Consider the following 23973-nt stretch of genomic DNA (forward strand, 5'->3'; position numbering starts at 1 on the left):
AAACATCGCAAAACGAATTATTTTTTTTTTCTTTTTATAGAAATTTTATTTTCACTCACTTGAAGAACGAAATTCCTTTGTTTTTCAGCTTGTAGTTGAAGCATCCGTCAGCGAAACATTGCGGCCCCCAACTGTTGTTCCTTTTTATAGCATCCATATGTTAAATAGACCTAAATACGCTCAAAACTATCCTATTTCTATGCCAAACCAAGCCACGTTACTATGGACGCTACAACTCGTGCCGTCACTTCCGGGTTTGCAATCAACCTCGTCTCTACGCCACTTCTAAACCTATCTATTTCTATGAAGGTTATGGATGGCTTTGAATATAAACAGAAGTATTTTGAATTCGATACGATGTTTAACAGGTAGCCAGTGGAGTTGCTGGAGGACAGGGGTGATGTGGTCAAAGGAGGGGGTTCTAGTGATGATCCGGGCTGAATTTTGGACGAGTTGGAGTTTATGGAGAAATTTCTGATTGATACCGAAGAGAAGTGTGTTGCAATAATCGATGCGGGAGGTGACGAGACTGTGGATAAGGATAGCAGTGGTGTGAGGGGTGAGCGAGGGACGGAGACGGTTAATATTACGGAGGTGGAAATAAGCAGACCCAGTTATGTTATTTATATGGGACTGAAAAGATAGTGAGCTATCGAGGATGACACCCAGGCTCTTGACCTGAGGGGAGGGGGACACGGTTGAACTGTCAATGGTGAGAGAGAAACTGTTAGTTTTGTGGAGGGTGGATTTGGTACCGACAAGGAGAAGTTCGGTTTTGTCACTGTTAAGCTTGAGAAAGTTATGGGAAAGCCAGGATTTAATTTCTGAGATCAAAGTGAGAGGGATGAAGGTGGAAGAGAGGCGTCGGGTTTGCTGGAGAGGTAGAGTTGGGTGTCATCCGCGAAGCAGTGAAAGTGAATGCCAAACTTACGGAAAATATTGCCAAGAAGAAGTAGGTAGATAATAAAGAGAAGTGGCCCCAGGACAGACCCTTGAGGCACACCAGAGGACACAGGAGAGGACCGTGAGGTGAACGAGTTGATTTGGATAAATTGTGAGCGATCAGAGAGATAGGAATGAAACCAGCGGAGTGGGGTGTGTGTGATGCCTAGGGTGGAAAGTCTGTCGAGCAGGATAGGGTGGGAAATGGTGTCAAAGGCTGAGGTCAGGTCGAGAAGGATGAGGATGGAGAGTGAACCGGCATCGGCTGCCATAAAAAGATCATTCGTGATTTTTAGGAGAGCCAATTCAGTACTGTGGCGGGGGCGGAAACCAGACTGGAATTGTTCGTACAGGTTATTGTGAGTGAGGTGTGAGTGAAGCTGGGACACAACTGTCTTTTCAAGAATTTTGGCGATGAATGGGAGGTGGGAAATTGGACGTAAGTTATTGAAATCGTTTGGGTCTGAGCAAGGTTTTTTCAGGATTGGAGTGACAGCTGCGGTTTTGAGTGGGATAGGAACAATTCCAGTTGATAATGAGGAGTGAATAATGGTAGAAATAAATGGGAGAAGAGAGGGTAGGCAGGACTTTTTAAGGATAGTCGGGAAGGGGTCGAGTTGACAGGAGGAGTTCTTGGATTTGGTGATAATGTCTGAGATTATAGAGGAATGGAGGAGTTCAAAGGCAGAAAGTCGTTGGGAAGGAGTAGAAAGGCTGGGAGAGATGGGGGGACAGAGGACCCGAGGTGCTGATGGATTTTGTTGATCTTTTCACTAAAAAACATGAGCAGAGTGTTGCATGTCTCAGAGGAATAGGAGTGTGAGGGGAGAGAGATAGGAGGTTGTGTGATTTTGTGATAGAGGGAAAAGAGGGCCCGTGAGTTTCCAGGAGTCAATGAGTCCAGAGTAATATTGCGATTTTGCACGAGTGATAGAGTCCTTGTAATGGGTAAGGTGAGTTGCGTACATGTCCTTGTGAGTAGTGAGCCCAGACGTCCTGTAAAGTCTTTCAAGTTGGCGAGATTTTGCCTTGATGGAGCAGTGAACCAGGGTGCAGACCGGGTGAATTGGACCGACCGGGACTTTACAGGAGCCAGGGCATTGAGGGTGTTCGTGACGTTCGCGTTGTACCGGGAAACAAGTTAATCAGGAGATGAGTTGCAGTCCGGAGTCAGGGTGGCGATCATCTCAGCGAGGGTGGCAACATTGATGTCCTTGATGTTGCGATATGAGATGACACGGGGGGGTTTGGGGAGAGAGGGTGATGGAAACAGTGAAAGAAACCAGGAAATGGTCTGTTATGGGGAGTTCATTAGCTGTGCAATTCTTAGGGATAAGGCCATATCACCATGCGCCAACCTGGAAGTGCGGCGCTTATAGAGGATTTTAAAGCCAGTAACGGATGGTTCGAGAACATCTGAGGGCGAGGAGGAGAAGGCAATGTTGGCAAAGTGGAATGATGCGCAGGCTTTTACCGAACAGTTCCATCCAGAAAAGATTGGCTATGAAGAATGATAATGTGATGCCTCAGCTTTGTAAGACCTTACAAGTCAGAAAGCAACAGGTGTCAATTACGAGGTTTTTAATCAGCAAACATGATGAGGAGTCTCCAAAGAAAAAAGAAGAGAAGCCACACCAGAGGTTAAGTTACCAACAGTCCTTATCGAAGGTGACTGTCCTTCCATAAGCCACCAACGACCATCAAAAAGGTAAATAAAACTTTATTTTACAGCACAGTTTATTTCTTTAATTACAGCCCTCATGTAATGTGCCCCTCTTTGTGACTTTATGATTCAATGCAGTGTATTTCTTTCATTACAATACAATAGCACATTTATTATACATAGAATAAGGTATGTTGTGTGTAGTTTTAAGGCTTATTTAGTTAAAAACTATATTTTATGGAAACCCAGGAACAGATTATTCCCATTTTAATGGTTTCCTATGGGATTTTTTTTTTAGATACACACTTTTCACCTTACACACTCTGTCTGGGAACCAATTAAGTTCGTAAGTTGAGGTCTCACTGTAATAGCTTAATAGTCCCAAAATGGCTCGAAACTCACCGACAGTACCTGGCTGCCTGTTTTTCAGGGCACGCACTGCTGCTGTATCTGCCGGGTCCATTCTGCTCCCCTCAGCAGAGACAATCCTGCCGAGGTACCTCACTTCCGACTTGAAGAGGTCACACTGTCGGGATTTGCGTTTTATTCCATTTTCTCTGAGACGTCGCAACACTCGTCTGACATCCTCAACGTGGTTGTCAAATGTCCCGCTGAAAACAAGAATGTCATCAAGATAGGGGACACATATTTCGTCCCGTAACCCCTCCAGACATTGTTCCATACACCGCTGAAACGATGCTGGTGCATTCACGAGTCCAAATGGGATTCGAATCCATTCATAAAAGCCCAAGGGGGTCAGGAAGGTGGTCAGGTGTCGGCTCCCTTTGGACCTCTGATGGTATGCTTTGCCTTGGTCCAGGAACGAGAAGATGGTGTTACCCCCAAGGCTGTCCACCACGTCCTGTACCCGTGGGATGGGGTGCCGGTTAGGGTGTGTTTTCCGATTCAGCTCTCTGTAGTCAATGCATAAGCGCAGTGTACGATCTTTTTTCATGACACAGGCGACAGGGGATGAGTAGGAGGAAGTGGACTTTTCCACCCACCCCTGCACTATCAAGTCCTGTAAATAGTCTTTCACCTCTCTGTACAGTGGCTTTGGTACAGACATATATGTCTTTGAAACGGGCTCTGTGTCTTTTAACAAAATGTCCATTTTTAGGTTTTCCACACACCCTATGTCGTCGTTTTGAAAATGATGCCGATTCGTCTCTCAACATCTGCTGAACGGTCTTTCTTTTATCTTCGTTCAGATGAGAAAGGTCAATTGGGGGTCCCACTGCTCACTGAGAGGGATGGTGGTATCCTGGACATGGACCTCATTGACAACCGCTGAAGGAAGGTCTCTTTTAAATATGTTAGCTGGGTAGACAGACCCTACTGACTGCACTGTACCAATAATAGTCTTTACTGGCAACCTAATGTCACGGTTAGTAGGGTTCTGGACACTAACAACTATCTTAGGGATAGAACATGCCTTTACTGGCTGGTGGATCTACCTGATATGGTGAAGGTGGAGAGAAGACGACCTGTGCAGGGTAGTGGTCAGTCAGGCGTTCAGGTCCTCCGCTGGTGGGCTGAGAAGTGGTTTGTTTCTGAATAGTCACTGTGTCCTGGGACACTTCCGTCCGCAGCTCCTTGAACAGCATCATCTCTGACCTCATCTATTTGATCTCTGAAAGGAGTTCATTCGGCACAGTAACAGTCCTCTGCTTTAAGTCTTCTTCCCAATCGGGGCTGGTGTGTCATCTAACTGGACAGTGTTTACCGTGGTCACCAGCGGAGCAGCATTTTTCTTTTTTTCCTGTCGCTCTTTTTCATTTGCACATGCTATGTTTAATTTTTCTAACAGTACTTCATCTGATGTGGTGGTTAGCAGGAGGAAAGGTTGCATGTCACTCTTTACATTGTCACTCTGTAACCCTGTCAGAACTGTGTGCAGGAATAAACTCTGGACTAATGTAGGATCATACTTCAAACATGATTCGGCCTCTTGAGATGCAAAAATAATCCTTTGATGAAGATCCATTGCAGTCCATTGAAGTTCTGTGGAGACTCTTTATTGGTCTGCACTTCCGATGAGAGCTGCTTATACAATTTAGTGGCTCCTCTCTCCTGATAGTGAGAACGGAGAATCATTCGTAAAGAAGGTAGGGTGAGGTTCCCTTTCCCTTCAAGGTAACTTCTCAACTGCAGACCCGGTGTTATGGCACGAACCACTGTGTCGATGATCTCGTCCCCGTGGTAGCCTTTACTGAGCCCACTTTCTATCTGTCTCGCCAAACTAGGAGTTTGTCTTTTTGTCCGAGCTCACCTATTTGTCCAGATATCTTGAAATCTTTGCGCCAGGGGCCAGTGTCTGGGGGCATGCTTCTCTTTCGCACTGCATCTTCACTTTTTTCACTTGGTTTGGCTATTCCTAGTTCAAAATCTTTCATACTTTCAATCAAGTCCTTTATACGTAACGTAGCAAATCAGACATTCCTCCATCTTCTAACTCTAATTCAGCTTTCCCGATGTAGTTTGACAAAATATTAATTAGTTGGCCTCGAGTCTTGCCTGTAAATTGTTCTCTTTTCGGTCCAGATATTTGGATTAAAGCACATAACTGTGAGAACTGTTGAAAATTCAGTCCAAATAACTTAACCTTATATATTATATATAATTTATAACCTTTGACGTCCAACTGTAATTCCTCTAGCTCCATTTTCGAGAGGGTACATGCAGTTTAACTGGCCGGATTCACTTCATAGACTTCCAGTGCCCTCTCGTGGTGGATGTACGCACAGAAATGGAGCACATGTAGAAAAAAAACAGTAAACCGATGCCATTCCGACTGGGTTGATTGGGGGATATTCGGCGCGAGCTTCTACCCACGGCGAGTAGACAACACTTGAACGCAAACATCCCAGCGGTATCCCCATGTCGTGGCGACATGGCCGTAGAAGACACATCTTCGTGTGTTGCCATGAACATTTCCATCGTCGGGGTCACCAGTGTAGCCGTTGAGAAAAGAGCACACACGACTGAATTTGGAGACGTGTTTATTCCAACGGCTAACAACTGGATTTGAGCCAAACAGAAAATGCAGTGAAATATATGTGATATGAACCCGTCCCCTCCCGTGCACCTGCTGTGTGAGATGCTGGGTCGTAGTGCTCGGCACAACATAAAATGTCACAAAATGCAAATCATTTTTTCGTCTTTAAACAATGGAGTGCGTCTCTGAAAAACGTTAATGACGATTAGAACTTAGTCTATTCATCTTTTAAATTCACAGTGACAAATTTGACATATTTCCGAAATAATCAGGAAGTGTAACTACGGCGTGTCCCGAGGGTCAAACTACCCACTGAGCAATTAAGGCTACTCTCTCTTACACTCTCATCGGTCAACCACTTGACAAAAATATTTATTACAGGCTCAATGGACTTGTCTTACAATTTTGCAAAGTATGCAAACCAAGCTCGAGAAGCGGTAAGTGAATAGTAATTTCCTCTCCATTGTGTGTTGACGTCCTTTGACAGGCTAATTGTGTCTCTTTTTCATGTTTTACGACCAGTTTAAATAAGTTTACGAAATATATATCACCTTCACCTTAATATTGGCTAGTTATAATGATGGTTAGGGGGTATGTTATGACCCTCATAATCCGATTAATGTAATGCTTTATGTTATTGAACATTCGTATTTATTGGGCGATATTAGCACACTGGTGTTGTATTTCAATGCTTTCTATGTGTGCACTCGTTGCCTAGTTACCATGGCTGGAGAAGCGTAATTCATGGTAGTTTGTCGGCCTCCACTGGCGATAAGTGCCGTTGCTGGGAGAACTGAAATATTTTTATGAGCTATAATAAATATCAATATCATCATTTTAGGCGTGTTTCCCCCCACAATGTTCATGTGCGAACTCTATACGATCAAATTGGGTGTGACTGAAATAATGTGATAGTTAATAATTTGTTATATTTCTTATGTGCTGGTTTAACAGGATGAGTATAAGATCGAAATGAGGAAGAAGAGCCTTCTCATCCTAATCTACCAACATCTAATGAGTCAGGGGTCAGTAGTGAGTTCTGTGTACTCTCAACATGTATTTAAACCAACAGAGTAAGTTATGAGAGACAAAAAGTAAAAGGAGCAATTGACACTGAGGTGCTTTGCGTTCATCCAACAGCTATGTGACCACAGCATTGGCTTTGGACCAGGAGATGAATGGAAATGTGAAAAAGTTTGAGGTTTGCGAAAATGTCGACTTGGAGATGATCTTGATGGAATACGAAAGCTATCACTACATTAAATTCCAGAAATATCCCAAACTTGTCAAGAAAGTCGTAGAACCAGGTGATACTGTTTAACAGAAGTGTCACTATGAAAATCTTCTCATATTTATTGACGGCCATCGTCACATGTCGCTTTTATTCTCCGTCAAGGTGAAAGCGGAATTTTAAGAAGTGGTGGGAAAAAGAGGTGAGTGTGAAACTCAAGAGATTTTTTGGGGGGTTTATTTATTTATTTTTAATCCAGGATTAATACAAATACACATAAATAGAAGTACAATTAAATATATACACATAAAATTAAATAATTACACAAATAAATAAATAAATAAATAAATAAATAATGGCAAACGAATATATAGATAAAGAAATAGACAATTGAATTCATAGACATATAATTAAATATATACACAAATAAATGAATAATCAAACAAATACGTAAATAAATAAATAGACATATAACAATACATAGACATACAAATAAATACATAAATAAATGAATAAGTAAATGGACATATAATTAAATATATAGACATAAAATTAAATAAATACACAAATAAATAAACAAATAAACATATAAATAAATACATAGACATCTAAATAAATAAATACATAAATAGACAGTTAATTAAATATACAGACATAAAATTAAATAAATACACAAAGAAAGAAATAAATACATACACATGAATAAATACATTGACATAAATAAATACAGAAATAAAAAAAGAAATAAATATATAAATAAATACATAAATTCATCGACAAATGAATACATTGCCATTTCAGAAAATGCGTGTGTGTAGTAGCCCTTTGTGTGTGTATTTTCTGCTAGGGCTGCTTGTTCTGCCGTCAAGCCTCTCCCCAAAATCCTCACCCACAACATTGCTGGAGAAATGCGAGTGAATGCTTCTGCTTCCGCACACACAAATGTATGGCATCCATTTCACATTCATATTTTATTGCATACGATAGAATTTCTATCATATTGTATAAGATATAATTTTGTTTCCCCCCCCCCCGCCAATAGGGTGATGGTTTATGCTGTCCTCCAGAATTGACGGAATTCGGTCTCAATATTTCCCCGATCGGTTCTGCACAACCTGGAGGGGCAACTATGACCAAGAAGGTCCTCATTATAACTACCGTATTTATTCGAGTATAACGCACACTCGTGAATAACGCGCAGCCCTAATTTTTGATGAAAAATCGGTGTGAAATTTGGTTTTACTTTTTCTCGGCTCAGACCAAGCATTGTGATAAAAAAAATCATTTATTGACAATGTAAACACTGAATGTAAACTCTGGATATTGGTAATTGTGCGAAACAGCAATGCTTAACTCACGTTTAAGTGTGGGTGAGGCGAAGAAAGGAAATGAAACCAAGCTAAAGAAATGCTAATCTTCTTCTTTTCATTTCGGCTTTTCCCTTCAAGGGTTCGCCACAGCAAATCAGTGTCCTCCATCTTTAGAGGTTTGATCCGCATGTTTGTTTTGGCCAAGTTTTTACGTCGGATGCCCTTCCTGACACAACCCTCTGTATTTATCCGGGCTTGGGACCGGCACAAGGAGACTTATGTCCCTTTGTGGCTACAGAACAAGCAACTCGCTCAGTAAAAGGCTCCCAAACACAAAATGGTCATCGGCACAAAGTAAACAATTGAAATACAGTAAAGTCTCGTTATATCGATATTCAAGGGAGTCCGAAAAAATATCGATATAACCGGGACTATCGATATATCCGACCCTGTTTGCATGTAATTTTCTCCGTGCGTGCATAGAAATAGTATCAATATAACCGGGACTATCGATATATCCGATATGGATATAACGAGACTTTACTGTATTGAGTTCAATCATTGAATTTCTGGTGCATTTCCGCGAGACTGCACTGTTGACTATTCAGCATGTTAACGAGAATGAAAGCTAATCAACAATCAACTACAACAACAAAAAAACGCGAGTGATTCGGGTCTTTCCGATAATCAAAACTGAATGGCGAGAATAGACATGGAAATGCTTCACCCTCCTGGAAGACATAAAGCATTAAATATATACACGTATTACAATTTTTTCCCATGCCTTGTCTATAACGCGCACCCAAACTTTGAGTTATTTTTTAGGTAGAAAATATTGCGTGTTACACTCGAATAAATACGGTAACTGTTTTTGATTTCTGTTTATTTGTACATTTTATTTTTTGGACCATAATGTGCACTTGAACTCATTTCATTTCCTCCCTAAAACAAATCCAGATCAGTCATCTACTGTACTTTCCTCCAAGGAAATGTATTTAATAAATACTGTGCACATGTTTTGTTACAGGGCCAAACGGGTGTCAAAGGAGACGGTGAAAAAGAGGTAACTTAATATTATACAGTCAGGTTCCATGCTTTTTTAATGATAGCATTCTCTTTGTGTGCCGAAAACATTGCCCAAATTTGTATTATCCGTCTAAATTTGATGTCGTGTTGTCGCGCAGGAACGTCTTCTGAAGCCCCTGAGTGGTTTTTCCGGAATGAGCGGTGAGATGAAAGAATTCGCCACAACCATTCATAAGGTACAACAACACACACACACAATTAGTTGTGCAGAACTGTTTTTTTTTTCATAATGCGAAGTATAACAAAAAAATGGTGATTATATTTACTACAGTGATACCTCAGCTAATTGGTACCCAGAAAGTGTGTGTCTTCCAAACTTTAATTTCCCATAGGAAACCATTAAAAATGAAAATCCGTTTCCAGGTTCCAATAAAACTACTAAATAAGCCTTAAAACTACACAAAATACCTTATTTTATGTATAATAAATGTGCTACTGTATTGTAATTAAAGAAATAAACTACTATATAATAAAGTCATTTTATATACCTCCATGATGGAAGTTAATGTAGTTGCCTCTTGATGATAGCCGACTGAAGTTGCTGTACATTCTCAGCAATAATACCCTCACTCACAATGTCCCTTGCTAGCTGCTTTTCGTTAATCCAAATCAACATAAGTTTTTCAACCTCTTCTATGTCCTGAGACCGTTGCTTAGATAACACAGAAACACCCTTAGCCACACGTAGCAAGCAATCCGTGACGTGCGGTGAGGTTCATGGCTGGTGCACTGACGTCATCCCAGTCAGATTTACAAACATATGAACTCTACAGAGTAGCTTATTCACCATTTGATTGGCAACAGTTAACGTGTTTTCTTTAAAATGTCATGCCAGCATTCTTTATATAAACTGTAGCATCGAAAAAAGAAATGAAAAAAACGTTATTATCGTGTTACCTTTACTTATAAATGAAGTCCATGCGCCGCTCCTTCTGAAGAAAGGCATCGATACCTTCTTTGTAGAAGCCTTCCTTATCTTTCTTCAGTTTTAAAAGTCTGTATTTCTTTCAATTTAGATATGTAATCATCCATTCTGAAAATAAGCCCAAGCAACATGAAAAAAATGACTGGATGGCTGCACTTGCTAACTGTTTACTGTATCTCGCCCTCACTAATTCTATTATTCTGCAGCCGAGGAGGCGCAAGAATCTGTAATCATCAGTGCCCCCTGTCATGTGCCTCACCTATGCACACAGTTTTGATAAAAATAAAATAAACACTATAGTACAGTGTTTATAATGTACAGTGATAGCAATGCGGTCTCACTGCAAAGCAAGCCAGCACAGTTAGCATTGTCATTGTGCAATCCATGGTGAGGCTCAGCCGGCTGCTGTCTCACCGCTCGTCTCTACTTAGTATTTGAACGATAAATGTGAAAAAAAAAATGGTAAAGTTAAATGGAAAAAAACTTTAAAGTACAAATCACTAAATAAATATAACTGTTTAATTTGTTTTTTCATTTGATATTTCCATGAAGACAGGGGAGGCACGGCCTCACCTGCCTCCCCTGACTGCACGTCACTGGTAGCAATGGTCGACTTGGCATACTGGTAGTGGGACGCTAAGTCACACAAATCCACACCACATTCGTGTTGCTCGATTATCTCCTACTTACTGACCGTAATTTTCTTTTGTGTCCTCTTCGGCTTAACGCTAGCCTGTGGTGGGGTCTTTTTCGGTCCCAAAAAAGCGAAAGTATCCAGTCGATAGCAAGCCACGTCTGCAGTCAAAGAAAGGAGGTGGCGCTGTTTGGCCATGTGGTTTGGTGTTCTTCCGCCTAAAACGAGTCCGCCAGCCATTGTGGTGCTCCGTGTGTTTCCCGAAAAATAGTTCGTATGCCAAGATTATATTCTCGCGACTTTAACGTTCGTAAGGCGAAAGGTTTGTTAGCTAAAGCGTCTGTTAGCCGAGGTATCACTGTATAATATGTGATGCAGTGATATCAAAGGCTGTACACTGGAGTGCAGTAGAGAGCTTTGCCCAAAATTGCTCCGATAATGTTTCATAAACTTCAAGTTCAAACACTTGCTGTCATATTTTCTATTATTTGGTCTCTGGTGTGGTTTTGATGGCAAGGCTAGCTTTTAAGGTTTTAAATGGGTCACTTTTTGTACTTTGGAGCTGTTTAGGAGCTGATAGCTTCCACATGCATGACTCCATCTGTGTGTGTGTGTATTTGTCCCTTGTTAGGACATTTATTTGCACAACCCCAACGTCAAATGGGAGGATATCATCGGCCTGGAGGATGCGAAGCGATTAGTCAAGGAGGCCATCGTATATCCCATTAAGGTGTGTCCCGTCGCCATTTCACCACTCGCCCTTCTTCGATTCTGAATACATCTCCTTTAAAGGAGAGAACGAGGCGGGGCTGGGGGGGGTATGGTCAGTCTGTTAGGCTGACATGAAATCTATATGCGGGATAGATAATATGGCAACGTACACATAGATGGATGGACGTGGAAGCGTGGACGTAGCTCACGCTGAATTTCTCCCCGCACGCATCCAGATGTTATCACGCTGATGCTTCTGATGGATGCGATGACATCAAATCAGGTCCTCTGCATCCTCTTGACATTTACACAACGAGATGAGGACCGATGCGTCTCTCTTTACCTCCCCGAAGCTCTTCCTTTATTGAATAACATAACCGCCACCGCATTTTGTCTCCATTACTATTCATTTTCCTGGGTAGAAGGTCACTTTGGTGATTTCACACAGGCCCTGTTTATCACCTGCAATTCATACTAGTGTAGGTATTTGTTATCGACGCCCACACCAAGCCACCACTCCTCCCTCCTCCACACCCTATACAAAAGGAATATCACTGACCTTTGTGATTGCCACACAAATTTTCTGAAATGGCGATTTATCCACTTGTCCACCACTTTATGTATTTCTTTATGTATGTATTTATTTAGTTAAATGTCTCTCTCTCTCTCTCTCTCTCTCTCTCTCTCTCTCTCTCTCTATATATATATATATATATATATATATATATATATATATATATATATATATATATATATATATATATATATATATATAGGAAAGTCCGAAGGCATGAAGCAGGCTTCTGCTTTGCTGAGTATGCAATTTGCCAAGCGAACCAAAATTTCCAAACCGAACGAAGATTTCGAAATCGGAATATTTTATTCCGATTTTGAAATATTCGTTCAAACGATTGCTATATTAAATAAGGCAAACGTTTGATTTGAAAAAAAAATATTTCTTTTTTTTTTCTTGAAGAAGTTGTCCGTCACCTGGACGGAGACGTTTTGTAAGCTCGGTGGCAAGGCCCCGGGGGTGGATGAGTGGGTGACACTGATACATAGACATATAATTAAATAAATAAGCAAATAAATAAATAAATAAATACACATATAATTGGATTGGATTTGCCTTTATTAGTCTCGCAGTGGAGAAATTTACATATTAAATTACATATTAAATTATATCAAATATATCGACCTAAAATTTAATAAATACACAAATAAAGTTATATGCATATATAACTTTATTTGTGTATTTATTAATATATATATATATATATATATATATATATATATATATATATATATATATACACAGTGAGACCTCAACTTACAAACACCTCAACTTACAAACTTGTCTTACAAACGTCAGATTTATGACAATTAAACCTTATAATAAGCACTATTTTCATAATACACACCCACCACGGCTGGCGGAGTGATCTTCGGCGGAAGCACACGACCGAACAGCACCAGAGGTTAAGTTACCAACAGTCCTTATGGAAGGTGACTCTCCTTCCGTAAGCCATCAACGACCTTCAAAAAGGTAAATAAAACTTTATTTTACAATATATCTATATATATAAAATTTTGGTTCGTTTGGTAATTTGCATGGCAGCAAAGCAGAGGCCTGCTTCATGCCTTCGGACTTTCCTGAGCGTTATAAGGGTCGTGCACTTGCATATCTTTTTCCAAAGTAGATGCACAGAACCTCATCCCCAGATTCAAAAAGATTCAAAAGAAGCTAACAAAATTGATGACGCTACAAAACGGAAACGTACATTATCCTGTGACTGTAAAGTGTCCTTGAGAAATTAATGTATCATCAGAATCAGAATCAGAATCATCTTTATTGCCAAGTATGTAGAACACACAAGGAATTTGTTTCCGGTAGAACACGCTGCACTAGTATCGTTGTCAAAAAAACTGCTAAGTGGCACTATACAGTTCCATTTTGGCTACTGTTGAAAGAGTTCAAAGAGTTAATGGCTTGGGGGAAGAAGCTGTTTAAATGTCTGCTGGATTTGGTGCGCATGGATCGGTAGCGCCTGCCTGAGGGGAGTAGCTGGAAAAGGTGGTGGGCAGGGTGCGGAGGGTCCAGTAGGATTTTCCGCGCCCTAGTTTGGATTCTTGCAGTGTGCAAGTCCTCGAGAGTGGGTAGGGCGGTGCCAATGATTTTTTCCGCCGTCCTAACTGTCCGTTGAAGTCGGATTTTGTCCATTTTTGTGGCGGCCCCGAACCAAACGGTGATGGAAGAACACAGGATGGATTCGATGACAGCCGTGTAGAAATGTTGCAGCACCTCCTGTGGCAGGCCATGCTTCTTTGAATTATTATTATTATTATTATTATTATTATTATTATTATTATTATTATTATTATTAAAAGCATCGTGGAAAGAGGAGTTCACGTGGCTTGTAGCAGATGATGCAACGCAAACATTGCATTGTGCAACATGCCAACAAATGACAACTGGAGCAAAATCATCAGCAAATGATATTTACTATATATTAAGTAAGGGAGCATTCGTGGTAGGTACATCCTTAATGAAGAAAAATGCTTAATACTTTGCAACAATGTTTTGTTTTTTTGCAATTAGTCATCTTATTGTGTTTTAAGTTGTGAAAAATGGGGCAGGCTACTTTATGGCCGGGCAGGCAACTTTTCAGAGTTGTCTGCCCTGGTGTCTGCTAACTTTTTGTCATTAGTTTCAGACACTGCTATATATTTTATATATATATATATATATCCCTTCTGTCCAGACATCAACATTAAATTTACTCGTGAGGACATTAAAGAGAACCAACTAGGCTTTTTGGATTGTAAAGTAATGATAAAAGAGGACAGAGCGCTAAAAACAGAAGTCTTTAGGAAGGCTACGCACACTGACCAATACTTACTTTTCGATTCTAACCACCCTTTACAACACAAACTAGGAGTTATCAGAACCCTCCAGCATAGGGCTAAACTAATACCAACAAGCATTGAAGGTAGAGAAAAGGAGTCAAAACATATCAGGAGAGCACTCACAAACTGTGGGTACCCTCAGTGGTCATTTAACAAATGTCAGAAAGAAAGAATAGGGAATGAAACCAAAAATTCTGAAGATACAAAAAGGATAGGAGTAGCAGTACCTTACATTGCAGGAGTTTCTAAAAACTACAAAGAGTCCTTTGGCAACACAAACATCCTACTTATTTCAAACCGATAAACACTTTAAGGCAAAAATTAGTGCATCCAAAAGATAGGCTGCCAAATGAAAAACAAAGTAATGTAGTTTATTCAATACATTGTAAGAATGAAAATTGTAAAGAGCAGTACATTGGGAAGACTAAACAAATTCTCAAAAAAAGACTTTATCAACATCGCATGCGCCTAAAAGCTAGCAACCACTCATTTGACGACAATGAGGTTAAAATCTTAGTGAAAGAACATAGATGGCTTGAAAAGGGAGTAAAAGAAGCGATTTTCATAAAACAACTAAATCCTTTATTAAACCAGTTTGGTGGGGTGATCGTTCATACAATAGCCTGCAACTGTTCGCTGAAGAAGCATCTTGGATAAGAAGCGAAACGTCCGACACCTTCAAAAAAGTACAGATGACGGCTGAAGAAACCTTTTCATCGATTAATTCTGATGAGGTGATACCGGTCGAAGTGGGGCAATCAGGCCAGTCGTTAGTCAGAACGATAGGAACTATCAGTGGAGCAGCTGCAGGGAATAGTCCTCTGCTCCCCCCAACCTGAGAGCAGGGACCTATCATAGCAGAGTCCGGCACCGCCATGTCTGGACAGTAGGGATATATATATAGGGCCTAAACTACCAGTAAGACTTTAGTTTGTCTATTTATTTATTCATTTATTTATTTATGTATTTATTTATTTGTACATATATTTATTTTGTTACTGTATTTGTGTATTTATTTATTGACATATTAGTTAGTTTACATATTATTAGTTTATTTATTTGTGTATTTATTTAATTATGTCTGAATTTAATTGTCTATTTATTTATTTGCCGTTATTTATTGTGTATTTATTTAATTTTATGTCTATATATTTAAAGGACAACCAACGCCTCCACAAGAGTTGTGTCCATCTCATCTCATCTCATTTTCCGTACCGCTTTTTCCTCATTAGGGTCGCGGGGGTTGCTGGAGCCTATCTCAGCTGGCTTCGGGCACGAGGCGGGGGACACCCTGAATTGGTTGCCAGCCAATCACAGGGCACACAAAGACATACAACGGTCACTCTCACACCTAGGGACAATTTGGAGTGGTCAATCTGCCTGCCATGCATGACATTTTGTTGAAATCACACACACATGGGAGGAAACCGGAGGACCCGGAGAAAACCCACGCGGGTCCGGGGAGAACATGCAAACTCCACACAGGGAGGCCGGACCGGGACGCGAACCGGCGACCTCTGCACTGTGAAGCCGGTGTGCTAACCACTCGACTATCGGGCCGCCGAGTTGTGTCCATAATTTGTAAAATCGCTTCAAATGACTTCGACTGAGCGTATTTTACAAAGATTCCACCGCATATAGCTCTATTTTACATTTTAAGATTCACGCTGAATATTCCGGAAGTCTTGTTTTTGAGTTGGTGACGAGTCCTCACGTCCATCACTGAGGAACGCCCCTGACCAAGAAAGGACACCTGTAGCAGTCCTTTGATCATGTCAATTCATTTTGCTGTACTTTGTTTTGTTTGAAAACTTCGTGTTCATCCGTTTTGATGGTGAAATTAGAAGGAAAACATAAATAACGCGATGGCCTTGTGTGTTGCACCGAAAACTAATTGATATTCGCTGACAAAAATCCCCACGAGAAACAAATCAGCCCATTTTCACGGAGCTTTGTCGCCATCTTCTGCCTTTGTTTGTTGCCTTGAGTGCAACATTTCTCTCCAGATACCTCAAAATGACATCGAATAAATTCTTTAATCAATTGCAAACATGTATGCTTTCCTTTTCAGAACGAGTTGAATCATATTCATAACTGGATGAGTAACAAGAAAGCATCTTCTCCGAATCTGAAGTCATTGTTTTGATTCTCGAGCAAGGCAAGACGTCTTGGCGTGACACCACGAACAAGGGAGCGGGACCTTCTGAAACTGGCCACTTCCGGTTTCAAATTGAAGTAGTTTTTAGAGACTTTAATTGATTTTTATTGGTGTTTTGCATTTGAGTAAAAATATCATAATGCGTGTTTTGGGTATTTTAGATGATATAAAACGTTTTTCTGATGTCAGTTAGGAAACAAAAAAGTGGTGTCGGTTGTCCTTTAATTATATGTCTATTCATTTATTTATTTATATGTCTATGTATTTAGTTATTTCTATTTATTTATATTTTTATTTATTTACGTGTTTGTTTGTTTATTTGTGTATTTATTTAATTATATTATTTATATATTATATTTGTGTGTTTATTTATTTAGCTTTTTTTTTATTCATTCATTCATTTATGTATTTATTTTCACAGTATCCCCAGCTCTTTAAAGGGCTCCTTTCTCCATGGAAGGGATTGCTACTGTACGGACCACCTGGTAAGAAAAAAAAACAAAATCACTGTCATTGAAGTGTAAGACTGAAAAATAAATGCGTATATTTTCAAAATACTGTGAGACCTTGGCTGACGAACTTAATTGGTTCCCAGACAGAGTGTGTAAGGCGAAAAGTGTGTATCCCGAAAAAAAAATTCCTATAGGAAACCATTGAAATGAGAATAGTCCGTTCCCATGGTTTCCATAGAACATACTTTTCAACTAAATAAGCCTTAAAACTACACACAACTTACCTTATTCTGTGTATAATAAATGTGCTATTGTATTGTAATGAAAGAAATACACTGCACTGTATAATAAAGTGACTTTATTTACATATGTGGTGGTCATTGATGGCTTGATGGAATGGCGTTGGAGGTCAGAGGGAATTGCTGTTTGGAAAGAGAGTCACATTCCATAAGGACTGTAATTAAAGAAATAAACTGTGCTGTAAAATAAAGTTGTATTTACCTTTGTGATGGTCGTTGATGGCTTATGGAAGGAGAGTCACCTTCCATAAGGACTGTTGGTAACTCAACCTCTGGTGTGGCTTCTCTTCTTTGCTTCTTTGGGGACTCCTCATCATTTCTGCTGATTAAAAACCTCTTAATTGACACCTGTTACTTTCTGACTTGTAAGGTCTTCCAAAGCTGAGGCATCACATTATCGTTCATCATGTTGATGATTGTCATAGCCACAGTATTTTCTGGATGGAACTGTTCGATAAAAGCCAGCACATCATTCCACTTTGCCAACATTGCCTTGATGAGCTCACTTGATGCTGCAGCCAGCTCCTCCTCCTTGCCCTCAGATGTTCTCGAACCATCCGTTGCTGGCTTTAAAATCCTCAATAAGTGCCGAACTTCCAGGTTGCCGCATGGCAATATCGGCGTGAATTAGCCGTGCTTTCTCACATATAATTGCTTTACTCACGCTGTCGCCGGATAACTGCTTTTCGTTAATCCAAATTAACAGAAGCTTTTCAACTTCTTCGATTGCCCGAGACCGTTGCTTTGACAGCACGGAAACACCTTTTGCAACAGACGCACCTTTGATGGCTTCTCTGTTGCGGAGAATGGTAGCAATGGTTGACTTAGCATAGCCGTACTGGGCCACTAAATCACACAAACGCATACCTCGTTCGTGTTTTTCAAGTATCTCCTTCTTCTCCTCTACAGTGATTTTGTTTTGTGTCTTCTTACGAGCCTGTGGTGGTTTTTTTCGGTCCCATGTGAGTAAAATTATCTGAAAAGCTCCTGCAAAGCTCCTCGAAGGCGATTGACGTGTGCATTCAAAGAGAGGGGGTGTGGAAAGGTGCGCCGGCTGGAGCGCTGTTTGGTCATGTGCTTCTGCTGAAGATCCGAAGATCACTCCGCCAGCCGTGGGGTGTGTGTATCGTGAAAAGTAGTGCGTATTTCACGGTTTAATTTTCATAAATTTGATGTTCGTAAACCAAAAATTTTGTAAGGCAAGGTGTTCGTAAACCGAGGTCTCACTGTATCCCAACGTAGCTTTCTATGGACATTTACCAGAAACTTCCCAACAGGTTTCTCATCAAAATGTCCAATCCGCTTTGTAACCTGACTTCTAGGTACGGGTAAGACCTTGCTGGCTAAGGCGGTGGCGACCGAATGCAAGACGACTTTCTTCAACATATCGGCGTCGAGCTTGGTGAGCAAGTGGAGAGGAGATTCTGAAAAACTGGTCAGGGTATGTCTCTACCTTTATCGTCCTTTCTTCTCATACAAGATTTCTATCGGATCTCATGTTGCAGTTTTTTAGACATGTTTTGTTTTATCTCACACATGATTGTTGATCATCCTTTTTTTGCAGGTTCTGTTTGAGCTGGCCCGGTATCACGCACCCTCCACCATCTTCTTGGATGAGGTGGAATCCATGATGGGGCAGAGAGGAAGCAACATTGTGTAAATTAAACTCCAGCTTCCGTCTCATTCATGAGCATCTGCCCAATGTCGTCCTGAGCAGAACAGAAAAGCCACGCTGGCTTTAAAATCAAATATTCTCTTCACATTTCAAGCACGTGCTTTGTGTTAAATGTTCACAACTTTATCACTGTGTCCCCAGAGGCGAACATGAGGGCAGTCGGAGGTTGAAAGCGGAGCTGCTGGTCCAGATGGATGGACTGGCGAGATCAGAGGACCTGGTTTTCATACTGGCAGCCTCCAATCTGCCTTGGTAATTATCAATGACTATCTATTTATACACATATCTATATATACATTTTATATACATATCTATATATACATTTTATATACATATCTATAAATACATTTTATATATATACAGGTAGCATCCGACTTACGACCGAGTATATATATATATATATACAAAAGCTAGCTAGAAAGCTAGATAACTTTTCTCGCTAGCTTTCTAGCTAGATATATATAGATTTTTTTTTTATAGTATATCAAGAGCAACAGTGTAATAACTATTGCTTTTCTCTGTAAAGCCTCACTTTTGAAAGCCTCCCTCAGGGAACTGGACCACGGTATGCTAAGAAGACTGGAAAAGAGGATTCTGGTTGGTCTTCCTCCTGAATCGGCCCGTCAAGATATGATCGCTCATTGGCTGCCTCCCGTCAGCTCCACGGGAGAGTTGCAGCTCAAAGCTGAGCTCGACTATCAACTTCTGGCCCAGGTCAGTCTTTCCGTTTTGAACGTGGTTGAGGAAATCGGAGGAAGGTAGTCAAATGGCACTGCTGTTGGGCAGGAGATGAAGGACTACTCTGGTTCCGACATCAGACTGGTGTGTAAGGAGGCCGCCATGAGACAAGTCCGCAAAATATTCCAGGATCTGGAATCAAACCGGTCTGGTAAGACCAGACGAGTTCCTTCCGTAGAACTGTAGAGAGCATGTCCGACATTGCCTGAGACTTTGACCCCTTTTACAGGCGACACCCGCATGCCTGCCATCCGTCTGGAAACCGTGACAATGCAGGACTTCCTGGAAGTCTTGGCGCACACCAAGCCGTCGGTCAGCGGCGTGATGGAGAAACATACAGCTTGGGAGAAGGACTTTGAATCCGTTTGATTCGCCTCTTTTTTCGCTCATTCGTAGTTGCTGGACTTATTTTGGCTTTGACCAGAGACATTTGACCAGATTATGGACACAACTTGTCCGGAGACGTCGGTTGTCCTTTAAAGGACAACCGACCGAAATTATGGACACAAGCTGTGTCCATAATTTGTAAAATGGCTTCAAATGATTTCTACTGAGCGTTTTTTAATCAGATTCCACCGGATATAGCTATATTTTACGTTTTAAGACTCACTCTGAATATTCAGGAAGTCTTGTTTTTGAGTTGGTGACGAGTCCGTACGTGACGTCACTAAAGGAACGCCCCTAACCAAAAAAAGACACATTGTTGCAGTCCTTCCTTCACGTCAATGTATTTTGCTGTACATGTTTGGTCTGAAAACCGTGTTGCACCCAAAAGCCACCAGAAGAGGGCGTCCAAGCTCCATATAAGGAATTTATCAGCCTGTGGAAACGGAGGTGGCCACAGGAGGTCGCCATTTTGTGCCTCTTTTCTAGTGATCGATTTCCCCCCCAATGTTGCCTCAAAATGGCATGGAATAAATTCTTTAATCGATTGCAAACATGTATGCTCTTCAGAACTATTTGAATCATATTCATAACTGGATGTGTAACAAGAAAGCATATTCTCCGAATCTGGAGCGATTGTTTGGATTCTACAGCAATGCAAGGCGTCTTGGAGTGACGTCATGAACTGGGGGCGGGACTTTCTGAAAATGTCCTATTCGCAGCTCAATTTTTTGCAGATTTTGGACATTTCAACTCATTTTTATTGGTGTTTTGCGTTTTAATAAAAATATCATACTGCTGTTTTGGGTACTGCTACTACTGTTTTGGGTATTTTAGATGCTATAAAACGTTTTTCTGATGTCAGTTAAGAAACAAAAAAGTGACAGTTCTATTAAGTTCATCCTGTCTACTTGATATCTAATTTAAAACAGATTCTTATCTTACAGTGTATTGTCGGTGTTCAAATACAGTAGTCTCGTTATATCGATATCGTTTATATTGAAAATACTGCTTATTACGGTACTATTTTCATTTCCCGTACACATTTCTTGTCTTGTTATGTATAATTAGTTCCATTTAGTACGATTCGTTGTTTTTACGATAATCCGGTTACTACGGTGCTCTTTTTCATCTCCCGCCGGCCATTTCGCTTTGTTTATATCGATACAAAAGATACTTACGGTGAATCGATATTTGCTTAGGGGTTTCTATACAGTACCACCATAATCGGTCTCTGTATCGGTCGCGCCATTGGTCGACTTGGTTTGTTACGTGACCAGCTCCCGTGTAGCAGACGCCATTTTCATTTTCAGACGCCAGCTCGTGTGTAGCAGAGGACATTTTCTACCGTCTTCAACAATGGCGACAACAATGGCATACATGTTTGCAATCGAAGAATTATCAGAAATCAGAATCAGAAAACCTTTATTGGGGTGGGGTGAAAGGATAGAAAACAAGATATTCTGAGCATAACAAAATAAAACTGTCAACTGTATACTGTGCAAATGTAAATGTGCAAAACCATTTCATAAAAAACGGGGGGGCACATTGAAATATTGCCATATATACAAGTGTGCATTTTTTTTTTCTCACGCGTGATCACTGAGAATTGCAAAGCCTGACACCAGTCGGTAGGAACGAGCGGCGGTACCTCTCCTTCTTGCAGCGCGGGTGTAATAATCTCTGGCTAAAGGAGCTACCCAGTGCTGTCAGGGTGGGCAGGAGGGGGTGGGTGGGGCTGTCCATCATAGCTTTTAGTTTAGCTAGCGTCCGTCTGTTGCCCACCTCCTCCAGAGATTCTAGCGAGCGGCCCAGGACAGAACTGGCCCTCTTGACAAGGTGTACCAGTCGTTTTCTGTCCCGGGTGGTGATGCTGCCTGACCAGCAGACAATTCCATAGTGGATGGCTGAGGCCACCACAGAGTCATAGAAAGTCTTTAAGAGTGACCCCTGAACTCCAAAAGACCTCAGTTTCCTAAATAGGAAGAGGCAACTCTGTCCGTTTTTGATTAGGGCATCCGTGTTTGTAGTCCAGTCCAGTTTATTGTTGAGAGTAACACCCAGGTACTTGTAGGAGGTCACCCTCTCAATGTCCGAACCCTGGATGTTCAACGATGCAGGTGAGGATTGTTTCCTGCAGAAGTCCACCACCAGCTCCTTGGTTTTCCAGGTGTTGATCTGGAGGTGATTCTGCTGGCACCAGTCCACAAAGTCCGTTGTCAGTCCCCTGTACTCCCTATCGTCTCCCTCTGTAATGAGGCCGACAATAGCTGAGTTGTCAGAGAACTTCTAAAGGTGGCAGGTTGGGGTGTTGTAGTTGAAGTCCAAGGTGTAAAGGATGAACAGGAATGGAGCCAGGACTGTCCCCTGCGGCGCTCCGGTGCTGCAGAGAAGCCTGTCCGACTCACAGTTCTTTACCATCACATACTGTGGCCTGTTTGTGAGGAAATCTGTAATCCAGGATGTAAGGTGATGATTGACTCTGGCATGCCGCAGCTTGTCCCCCATTAGATTTGGCTGGATGGTGTTGAAGGCACTGGAGAAATCGAAGAACGTGATCCTCACCGTGCTCCCAGCATTCTCCAGGTGCAGCCGAGTGGAGGAGGTAGATGATGGCATCCTCCACACCGATTCTGGACTGGTAGGCAAACTGTAGCGGGTCCAGCGATGAGCTTGCCAGCGGTCGCAGGTGGGCGAGGACGACTCTCTACAGCGTCTTCATCAGGTGAGACGTCAGCGCCACCGGTCTGTAGCTGTTGAGCTCCTTTGGGTTGGCAATCTTGGGCACTGGGACCAGGCATGACGTTTTCCACAGCTGTGGAACTCTGCCCAGCTTCAGGCTCAGGTTGAACAAGTGCTGGACAATGACACACAGCTGGTCGGAGCAGGTCTTGAGGAGTCGGGAACTGATGTCATCCGGACCTGCTGCCTTCCTCACTTCCATCCTCCTCGGTTGGTTCCTCACCTGCGCAGTTGTGACAGACAGGCAGGAACGTGGAGGCAGAGTGGCGGCTGAGGGTGTGGCAACAGTTGGGGGGCAGTTGTTGGTTGCGGGAAGCTGGTCGTGAGAGGGGGCAGAGAGGGTAAGGCCCCAGTGAGAGTTGGTGCAGGTGCAGCTACAGGTGGAGTTGACGGTGGGCCAGACGACTTGTCAAACCGATTGAAAAAGCGGTTGAGTTCATCTTCCCAGTCCTTGTCTTTTTTGTTCAATGTCACTGGGCTTTTGTAGCCTGAGATGTTTTTCAGGCCCTTCCAGACACCAGCGACATTGCTGGCTTGCAGCTTCTCCTCCATTTTCATCCTGTAGGCCAGGGGTGTCAAAGTCATTTTTTGCCGAGGGCCACATTGTAGTTATGGTTTCCTCTCGAGGGCCGTTATGAATTTGGGGAACCCATTAGAATGTTTAAATCCCTTCAAATATTACATATAGAGCACAGAGGAAATTAATGAATAACTCGTTTTCAAATCTGAAGTCAAGAATAATGACTTTTATTGTGGTTGACATCCAAAAATATGAAATTTTGGCTCAGATTTTAGCAATCATCATGGAATTTAACAAGTTTGATTTGCTTTCGCGGGCCGAAAAAAATGATGTGGCGGGCCGGATTTGGCCCGCGGGCCTTGACTTTGACACCTGGGCTGTAGGCCTTCTTCCCCTCTCTGATCTTCCTCCTCAGTTGTATCTGCACGGCCTTCAGTTCCTCTCTGTTGCTCGACACAAAAGCCCTTTTCTTTTCCTTCAGGAGGGCTTTTATGTCGGGATTAATTCATGGTTTGTTGTTGGAAAAACACCACACAGTCCTGGTGGGTACGGTGTTTTGTTCACAAAAGTTTATGTAGTCTGTGATAAACCATATTGT

At 41.6% G+C, this 23973-nt stretch overlaps 1 protein-coding gene across 1 annotated transcript; it reads left to right on the forward strand.

The window, feature by feature from the left end:
• The first annotated feature begins 5928 nt into the window (after positions 1 to 5928).
• katnal2 (katanin p60 subunit A-like 2) lies at positions 5929 to 23454 on the forward strand. The gene is made up of 16 exons (XM_089020879.1): positions 5929 to 6040; positions 6558 to 6628; positions 6744 to 6910; positions 7000 to 7036; positions 7682 to 7778; positions 7877 to 7975; positions 9172 to 9207; positions 9329 to 9406; positions 11421 to 11519; positions 16987 to 17050; positions 18639 to 18757; positions 18881 to 18972; positions 19133 to 19243; positions 19543 to 19705; positions 19778 to 19880; positions 19959 to 23454. Exons 1-16 carry the CDS (start codon positions 5990 to 5992, stop codon positions 20096 to 20098), a joined length of 1527 nt encoding a protein of 508 aa, XP_088877005.1. The 5' UTR covers positions 5929 to 5989; the 3' UTR covers positions 20099 to 23454.
• The last annotated feature ends 519 nt before the right edge of the window (positions 23455 to 23973 follow it).

The sequence above is a fragment of the Hippocampus bargibanti genome, linkage group LG18 (assembly GCF_051943395.1).
Source record: "Hippocampus bargibanti isolate YZ-2025 linkage group LG18, ASM5194339v1, whole genome shotgun sequence".
In the NCBI taxonomy this organism is placed as follows: Eukaryota; Metazoa; Chordata; class Actinopteri; order Syngnathiformes; family Syngnathidae; genus Hippocampus; species Hippocampus bargibanti.